Genomic DNA, 10,308 nt, shown 5'->3' on the forward strand with positions numbered 1-10,308 from the left:
TGATATCACGTATACTGTTGATCAGGGAAAACTCTAACACTTGACCCTCCTATATGAAAAAGATATGAAACAAATCAAAATGTATGAGCCTAAAAATTAATGAGTTTAAAAAACACCCTGTGGTTACAATCAAGATTTAATGTTGTTTATATGTCTATGTGGTGTATAATTCACTCTTCCTCTTCTGAATCAGCTTATGGTTCAAACATTTATGGCTGAATTAAACCAGTATTTACACTTGTCATTGTGCAGCTTTACTATAGTGAAGTTGACCGAGTGGATCAGGTGATGATTGAGTGGAGGCGGGGACTAATTTGCATATTCATGGCTCTGCATATGCTAAATGAAGCAAGAGTGTCGAGTTACATTCAAGCTATTTTAAGGCATGAAGAAATTTTTTTACAGGGAAAAAAAAAACATTTTTCAATAATGAGTTTTAAGGGATCCAATTATTGTCTGCAGGGGGACTTTAATGAAATGAATGTAATGTAATGATGTGATGTGTGTCATACTGCACTACATACTCAAACATGTGTAGAGTATTTTCCAAATAAAACTTTTTTTATCATCTAAAACATGTGACATTTTCCAAAGGGACTTATATAATGAAATTAACATCAAGCATTCTCACAAATTACGTGAGCCAAGTTTATCTGCATACTAGCACATTTCCCACATGCCAGTAGTTACAGTTTACAAAACAAACAAAAGTTTTACACTTGTATTTTTCATTCCTGTTCTGTTCTGAAAGGATTTGTTTTGGATGTTTATAATGTTTGTAAACATATTTTACATTATTTCTGAATGTACAGAAATAGTAAAATGTGACTTGTAGACACATGAAACTTATCTGTGTTTTTTTTTTCTCTCTCAACAAAGCAATTTTTACCCAGTGTGACTTATTTTCCAGAAAACATGGTACTTTCACATCACCAGTAAAGTACTTACTTTTAAAGGGGACCTATTACGCAAAACTCACTTTTGCATGGTGTTTGAACATAAATGTGTGTCAGCAGTGTGTGTACACAACCACCCTATAATGATAAAAATCCAACCACTCCTTTTAATCCCCATAAATCATAAGCAGTGCCTAAGAACAAGACTCCAGGCCGGAGCAGCTGTATCGACAAAAATGTCTTGTGAGCAACAATGTTTTGTTGTTGGATGTAAGAGTGAACATAACAGTCTTCATTTCCTCCTGACATCAGAGCCGCTGAAGACACAGTGGATTAGTTTCACTGTTGAAGGGAATGCGCCCCCATATACCTAAATTCATTTATGTTTGTGCGAAGCATTTTACACCACACTGCTTTATACAGAGGCACAATACAAAACACTAAAACGTCGTCAGCTCAAAGATGGATCAGTACAAACTATTCGTGAAATTATAACCGTGATTAAACTAAACTGTACCTGTTCTATCAACATGCAAAATATATTCTCTGGCTCTGTAGGAATCATTGTCGGACTCCGGTTCGAAATGAACGCCAATACTGACAGTTCCTGACATTTTCAGTGCGTGAGATTGTCCTGTTTTGTTGTAGTCTGTATGCCAGAGCATGATCTCTTGAAGCTCCGCCCTCTTCTTGAAAGGGGGCCGGGAGCAGCAGCTTATTTGCATTTAAAGGGACACACAAAAACTGTGTTTTTGCTCAAAAAGAGGCATAAAGGTCTCCTTTAAAGTATATGAATTGACTATATGCACGAAGCGTTCTTTAGAAATTCCGCATTAATATAAGCCAGCTTGAAAACTTCCGGTGAGAGTCATTTGCTGGTGTGTTGAGCATCAGTAATGTAATACTTAGTTTATAATCAGAATATAATCACTTAAATAGTGTGGCATAGCATTAATTTAGTTATTCAAACATAAAACAGCATAAATTGTTCATAAAACAGCATAATTTAGTTATCCAAACATAAAACAGCATAAATTGTTCATTGCTCCTCCTCGGCTAAATTCAATTCGACCATCAGTTTTCAAACTTTTATGTGAAAAAAAACTTTGAAAATTAAATATTTATTGTGCACTTTAGTTAGATTAATTGATTAAAATGTGTGTTTTTACAAGTGTGCTGAAATCATTGATCTTGCGCTGCACTGGCTAACAGCTGCTGTGATTACAAAGGGAAAGTGCGGTGCTTGCTTTCTGTGTAATTAATTCACAATAAAAGTTATTGTTTTTCTTAAGATTTTTTTGAGTAGTTCATACTTAACATTGACAAAATGTATTTTTAAACCTAGTTATTTTATAATGTTTAATATTTAGTCAAGTGAAAAACGATTAGAGGAAATGGCTGATACATGCACAAATAAATGCTACTTTGCTGCCACCTGCTGGTTAAAGTGGTATTTATTGTCTTTTCTATTTTATTAAATAAGTATTTTCTATCAAATGTTGAATTTCCTACATTTTTAAAAGTTCGATTTTACAATGGGGACAATCTCAGAAGGATGAACAAGTAATGTTTGTGGTCATCACATTAAAAATAACATTTGAAGTGCTGGGGAAAAAAATGAGTAATTACAGACACAGCGTTTTTAAACAGTCCCAATAGCTTTGTCTTTATTGCAATCAAACAAACCGGTTTATTGGCAAATTAGGTAAATGTGATAACTGCATGAAAATATGAATATTACAACCACTCAAGTCAACCATTGATGATTTTATGTCAGAATGACTACAGAATGAACAGCTAACAGTTCACCGGAAATGCCCGAGCTGACTTAAGGACAACCAGGAAGAAACTGTGCATATAGTCTATTAGAAACTTAAACGATTAGAAACTAGAATGCATTAAATTCTATTAAATTCATTAAGTTGTACCTTTCCTTCACTTTTCCATGTCAGGAAGAATCCAAAAGCATCCACCTTGAAAAAACAGTTTGATTCATAGACAAACGGATCCTGCCAAACAGAAATAAAGCAGAAATAAACAATGTTCTGGGGTCAGCTGTGATTGAGCTTCATTTGAAACATGTTTGTTATGATTTCATTACATTAATAGACCTTGATGTGCATATGACTGTAATATTTATAACACTTTATAATCCTGTTTTATGAATGTATAAACAGACTCATTATATTAAGGATCACTGAAGCTGAGCTGAGCTGCTATGAGAAACTCAACATCAGAAAGAAAAAGAAAGAAAGAAACTCCTTTTTGAATCTTGGGAAAAAATAAACATAATAAAATAAACCACCTTCATAATGTCAACAGAAGCAGCATTCCATCCCACTTCATTTAAGTATTCAAGAGATAATGGCTAAGATTTAATGATAACAAACAAATAAAGCTGAATTTCATCTCATATCAATAGAGAAGAAGACCTCCAAGTGCTCTGAAAGCCTCATGGGAAATCTGTACGCTGGTTTAACAGCTCCGATCCAGTCTCTGACACATCGTTCATGAGAATACATCCTTCCAGAAAACTTTTATTCCAAGATAAACTTCTCCAGCCTGAGCAAATATTCCCAGGGGACGAATGTCTTTGAGAACACAGATGTTCACAATATCCTCTGAGATTAAAGTCACCAGCGTCCATTCTATGCATCTTCTTTGCGAATGAATGATGGCATTACTTCAAACATGAACACAAAACAGTATATTTAGAGCAGCTATAGCTATAATGTTTGTTTTGTTTAGTCTGTTAGCTGGAGTGAATCTCACAAAACATGTCCGGGTCCCAGAAAAATTAAGAACAGATTGGGTGTTGGGGAAGCTACCCTGACAAGATACAAGCTACTCATAAGTTTAAGTTAAGATACAGTCAAGCTACCATTCTGAAAAACAAATCACAAATCACTATCAAGAAGTAGCTACCATTCTACCAATCTTAATGACATTAGGGCTTGGCACACTGCCTTTAACCCCGGGTTATCGTCGTTCTAAACACTGCTTTTAACCCCGGGTAAAGGAACGTTACATGTTTGTAATTTAGAAGCGGGGTTAGCACCCCTTTTTACCCGGGGTTATGAAACCCTGCTCCGGAGCAGGGTTAGCACTGCTTTTGTGGTGTTAACCCCGCATTAGGGCTTTTCACACTTGAAATAGTTAATCCTGGGTTATCTTGCTTCACGTTTCACACTGCTCACGATTTACCCGGGGTTAAGAAACTAATCCTGGGTATTCATAAGGTGAGATTTCACATTGTAAATTCTTAAATCCTGGGTCAATGTTCTTATTTGCATATTTGCGGTGTCTATGGCAAGCCGTTTTGACTTTTATTCACATCTCAGGATATGAATTCTTGATATCAACAATTCAATTATTGATATCAGGAATTACATTTCCACTAGTAACAATATTAATTCTTGATATCAACATTTGAATTTCCACTAGTAAAAACTAGAATTCTTGATGTCTGTAATTGTATTTTAACTAGTGAAAATTGAATTGTTGATATCAAGAATTCATATCCTGAGAATGAATAAAAGTCAAAACGGCTTGCCATAGGTGTCAGTGTCATTGTTTAGATAATATGGCAAGCCGTTTTGTCTTTTATTCATTCTCAGGATATGAATTCTTGATATCAACAATTCAGTTCTTGATATCAGGAATTACATTTCCGCTAGTAACAATTTTAATTCTTGATATCAACAATTTAATTTTCACTAGTTAAAATGCTATTTTTTGATATCAAGAATTATATTTCCACTAGTAAAAAATATAACTCTTGATATCTGTAATTGTATCCATTATCCATTTTATCAAGAATTGATTTCTTACTAGTTGAAATTCCAATTTCAGGCATCAGAAATACAATTCTTACTAGTAAAAATCATAATTTTTGATCATTAATTAATTTGTTACTAGTGCAAATATCTATTCTTGATATCAACAATTGAATTCTACTAGTAACTATGTTAATTTTTTATATTAATAATTTGATTTCTGATATCATGAATGTGATTGTTATTAGTAAAAAAAGCCATTTTAGATATCTGAAATTATATTGAAATTATATCAGAAATACATTTTTACTAGTAGCAATTCAATTGTTGATATCAAGAATTGATGTTTCAGCTAGTGCCAATTGAACTCTTGATATCAAAAATTTGATATCACTACTAAAAATATAATTAATTTCAAACATTTATTTAAAAACTGATTTAAAGATTGTATTTCTGATATGTGAAATTGGAATTTTAACTAGTAAGAAATCAATTCTTGATATCAACAACTGAATTTGAATGGCAGTCTATGGGGACATTTCACTAGTGAAAATACAATTACAGATATATCAAGAATTATAGTTTTTACTAGTGTTGATATCAAGAATATGTGATTGATTGTCTGTTGCTAAGTGTCTAGATGTAACATTCTAACACCGCATCGTTTCACGCTGGACAAATTTCACATTGTACACCGCAAAAGCAGTGCTAACATCTACTCCGGAGCAGGGTTTCATAACCCTGCGTAAAAAGCGGTGCTAACCCCAATTCTAAATTACAAGTGTGAAACGTTCTTTTACCCGGGGTTAAAAGCGGTGTTTAGAACGTCGATAACCCGGGGTTAAGCGCAGTATGAAAAGCCCTATTGTGGTGCCAAACTTGTACAGTGTGAAACAATACGGTGTTAGAATTTAGGGCTGCACAACGATTAATCCCGATTAATTGTTTACAAAATAAAAGTCTGTGTTTACATAATATATGTGTGTGTTCTGTGTATAATAATTATGTATATATAAATACATGCACATACATGTATAAATTTAAGAAATATATACATGTATAAATAAATATACATATTTATATATATATTTTATATTACATATAAATATTTTATATATAAATATAATTTTTTCTTAAATGTATACATGTATGTGCATGTACTTATAATTGTTATACGCAGAACATGCACATATATTACATAACACAGACTTTTATTTTGCAAACGATTAATCGCAATTAATCGCTGTGCAGCCCTATTAGAATGTTACAGCTAGACGCTTAGCAACAAACAAACCAATTGCGTGCCTCATATTCACATGCTTTAGACGATCACGGAAACACTGCACATGGTATAAAAACGGTAAATTCAGTTTTTAAAAGGAAAAATGTCAAATGCTGAGAGAAAACGCGGCAAATTGAGTCAAGATGGTACATACACATGGTTAGTAATACTAAAAACTAAAGCATGAAAAAAAACTTTACTTGAAATAAATGTCAACTGAAAAAAAACAGATGTACTAAAAAACAAATAAAAATTAATAGACCTTTTTTTTTAAAAAAAAAGGACAAAAACAAAACAAATGACTAAAACTTTAAAATTTAAATGAAAATGGAAAAAATAAAAATTCTAAATATTAATTTCATCTATGATACTCAAATATCATGATGTTTATGTTTTTCTTTTAAAATAATATTTTTGTTCCACAATAGAGTAATGAGAATAATACTTCATTTTTATGGAAAATGTGCTTCATTCCCCTAAAAATAATATAATTTTCTCATATAATATAGAAATTGCAAAAATTATGCTAAAAATCATTATGCTCTTTAATAGGCTAAAAATAGGGAATTATGCATATATTAAAAAGAAAAAGTATTCTCAGGTTAAGTACCTTCCTCTTCTAAAACTATATTTTATGATTTACCATAGTACACATATCAATAAACACGTTTTTCAGCAAACAACAAAGAGAAATATTCATACCTCATCAAATCTGTCAAAAAACGCCCCTTCCTGCATGAAACAAGGAACAGGCCTTTGCCAGTTGAACTCGTACGGTTTTGCCATCTGACCTACAGGATGGAAAATAACACAACAGCATTCAGTACGAGAGAATGAGTGAATCTGAGATTTAATAATCATGGGAGGTCCATATAAATCAGGCCTGACTACATCTCAGAAGTCCAGCCCAAAAGATGCTTGGACCAACAGAGCATGTGCCGTTTTTAAAAAGAAATTATTTCAGAAACTTCAGCATCACTATTATTTTGCACATGCAATTCCACAGCAATAAATGTCTTCAACTTTAAGGAGATTTAAATGGATTCATCTTCAGATGTTCCTTCATAAAAACAGCCTAACAAATGATCCATGACACTCCATCAGCCTGTTCTCCTGAAAACAATATATGCTACAAATGTTTTTTTGTTTTGTTTTCACATTATGGTAATAAGAATACTTTATATTATATGGCAAATGTGTTTAATTCTCATTAAAAATATATATATATAATATTCTCATGAATATAAATAAAAAATGCAAATGTTAAAATGTATTATTCATCATGATATTTAATGGTCTAGAGTACATTTACATGACAATGATGTACTGAAACAGAAATGTTTTGTGTACAGATGACAACAAAATCATCCCCGTTCACATGGATCCATGAAAACGACTAAAAACGCTGTATTCTGCTGCCAGGCCAGTAGATGGCGATGTCACTTTGTAAAGAAACGCGTGCCTATAGACTGAACATGCAATACCAATGCGCGTGACGTCACCGTTTTCACAAATTCATGTTTTTGTAGTTTCACAGAGATGATAACAGCATCCTGCACTTTGAAACCCATTTTTTAGGCCCCCAAAACTCCGCTGTCGTGTAAATGAACAGCCAAAACGCATAAAATGTTTCCAGTCTTAGTTGAAAACGGTGTCTTGTAAATTCTCCAATAAATTATTTTCTTTTTTTAAAAAAAATGCACTGCAAAAACTGCTTTTCTTACTTCATATTTTTGTCTTGTTTCCAGTCTAAATATAAAAATTGTTAAATCCAGATGCTTTAATAGATAAGTAAAACGACATAAGATATTTTTTCTTCAACAAAATCAAAATGAAGTGAGTTTTGCTTGAAACAAGCAAAATTATCTGCCAATGGGGTAAGAAAAATAATACGTTTCTGTTTGGCACAGAAGCAAAAAACGATTTCAAACAGAAAAAAGATTAGTTTTCTTGCCCCAGTGGCAGATAACGTTGCTCGTTTTAAGCAAAAACTCACTTTTGATTTTGATTTTTTTCCCAGAAAACAAGAAAAAATATGTTATGTCATTTTACTTATCTATTAAAAGCATCTGGATTTAAGAATTTTTAGATATTTAGACTGGAAACAAGTCAAGAAAAGCATTTTAAGGGAATTGTGCATGCATACTTTTAAAAAATAATCTTAGGTTTAGTACCTTCTTCTAAAAAAACAAAATCACACTCTGTCGGTCTGTTCTCCTGAAAACACTCAGCTTCTCAGGGTTAATGAATCACACGTTAAAGACTGCACACGGAAAGTGCTGCTCATGTCTGCTTGAAAATCATCAATGAACAGCAGCTGAGCTCATAGTAGCCTACAGAAACACCGCAGAGAGAGAGATGTGGACGAATAAGCACACATCCTAAAGTGTGTCTGTCCTGTGAACACATGCTGTAAATCTGTGAAAGCAAAGTCAATTCATGAAACGCATATAGGAAATCCAGATCATACTGATATAAAACATGTTCACTGTAGCTCAATATCTCAACATGTTTATACTTCAGTATTTCTGAGTTCATTAAATGACAGTGAACTGAATACATAATGCATAAATAAATCCACACTCACACATTAAGACAGGAGTCATTAATGAAGGCTGAACTTTGATTAATTCACATTAATGTCAGAACGGGGCAAGTTGTCACAGGTATTTTAAATGATGTACATTTATACATTTTGTTAGCTACAATATTTGTTCACAAAACAATGACATTTTTACACTTACTGTATGAGTTGTTTTGTTGCATATATGCTTAAATCATATAATACTACAGATTCCTATTGTGACAACATGCCCCACTGTTAGGTTAAATCATTTTTAAAGGGAATTACTGATGGAAATGTTCAAAAGTTATATCGCGCTTATACAAAAATGACTTTAAAAAAGTAAATTGTAAAAAGTAAACGTGTGACAACTAGCCCCGGTTTTCCCTACAGTATGTTGTGGTGTGGGAATACGCAAGACTTCAAACAATTCCTCATGCATTTGCTGTAACTTATAATGCTCTGAATGTAATCGTTTCACAACATAAAACAAACAAACGACAGATACACAAGAAAAGCGTGAATCAAACGCACTGATTGAATCAGTTTGTCTCAAATCAGCTGATTGAGGGACAGATGTTGATTTAATCTCAATAATCCGAACTAATCTGAGTAATTCAGCGGATATTTAACAGATGATGCCTCATTATTAACGTTTACTTCATTTTATTTGGTAAAAGTTGAGTTTGAGTTCACTCACCCGCTGTACTGCTGCTCCAGTGGGATTGATTTTTCCTTTAATGCCTGATGGGAATGTTAAAACATTTCAGATGATTGAACAGCGACACCCACAGGCCCCCTTCTGCATTACAGCAACACAACTTGACAGACCATAAATAAACCACATGGATTTTCCTCTTTATGTTCTTAAAATATCATTAATAACACTTTATAATATCTATTTAGGGTAATACAAAAATAAATAATGCCTGAAAAGGTCGAAACACACTTTAGTATCAGACTGCTGACTTTTCCTTATCTTAAAAAAAATAATTCAGTTCAATTCTTTGCTTGTTCTCCATGAAATTTCTTACTTGATTTACTGTATCAAAGACCCTAGATACTAAATATGAATAGATATGAAATATGAATATCTGATATGCACACTGTAGTGGGGTAAGATGAGCCATTTTTTACTAATGTGGTCCTCAAGAAAAGGGAAAATGAGGCAGAAGTACAATAAAAGCATTTAAAGTAATTTCAGGATGTTTCCTATCATTTTAAATGATCAGAATACATTTATGACAAAGGTCTCTAAAAATATGGCTTCTTATAAAAAAGTGTTCCTCTGGCTCAATTTCCCCAGGTTAGGGGTAAGTTGAGTCGAGTCAGTAGGTGGGAGTAAACTGGCCATCTAACTGAATCTGAATCAAACCCATGTGAAATTTTAAAGATAATTTTTTAAAGATAACTAAACTAATTTAATAATCAAATCCATTTACAAATATTCTTTGTTGAAATATTTAGCAAATGTTTATTTTTTAAAGCTAAATTAAACAACACAAAACCAACCAAATGAAGTTGAAATTTCAATATCTTTAATTGTTTGCATTGTTTGCACTTACCAAAGTTGTAACCTTCCCATAAACAGACTAAACGGAGAGTTTGTTGAGTAAAATTAAATAAATGTGACTGAAACTAATAAACATTTTAGTCAAAAGGTTCTTAACATGGTACTTTTTCTGCAATGTCGACCATGTTATGCCATTAGAGACTACAGGTGGACAGATATATATGATTAAACATCCTCTGGTTCGTATCAGAGAAGGATTTAGTGTGCTTGTACACTGT

The 10,308-nt window shown here is 32.7% G+C and overlaps 1 protein-coding gene across 1 annotated transcript in view; it reads right to left on the reverse strand.

Moving 5' to 3' along the window:
• plcb4a (phospholipase C, beta 4a) overlaps positions 1–9,239 on the reverse strand; it is a 60,524-nt gene extending 51,285 nt beyond the window's left edge. Inside the window, exons 1-4 of the mRNA XM_067368446.1 lie at positions 9,218–9,239; positions 6,657–6,745; positions 2,825–2,905; positions 1–49 (exon numbers count right to left, since the gene is read on the reverse strand). The exon at positions 1–49 is cut by the window's left edge and continues 11 nt beyond it. Coding sequence (XP_067224547.1) covers positions 1–49; positions 2,825–2,905; positions 6,657–6,740 — 214 coding nt within the window. The 5' untranslated portion in view covers positions 6,741–6,745; positions 9,218–9,239. The remainder of the gene's footprint in view (positions 50–2,824; positions 2,906–6,656; positions 6,746–9,217) is intronic.
• Positions 9,240–10,308: the final 1,069 nt, after the last annotated feature.

Source organism: Chanodichthys erythropterus, chromosome 18 (assembly GCF_024489055.1).
Source record: "Chanodichthys erythropterus isolate Z2021 chromosome 18, ASM2448905v1, whole genome shotgun sequence".
Lineage (NCBI taxonomy): Eukaryota > Metazoa > Chordata > Actinopteri > Cypriniformes > Xenocyprididae > Chanodichthys > Chanodichthys erythropterus.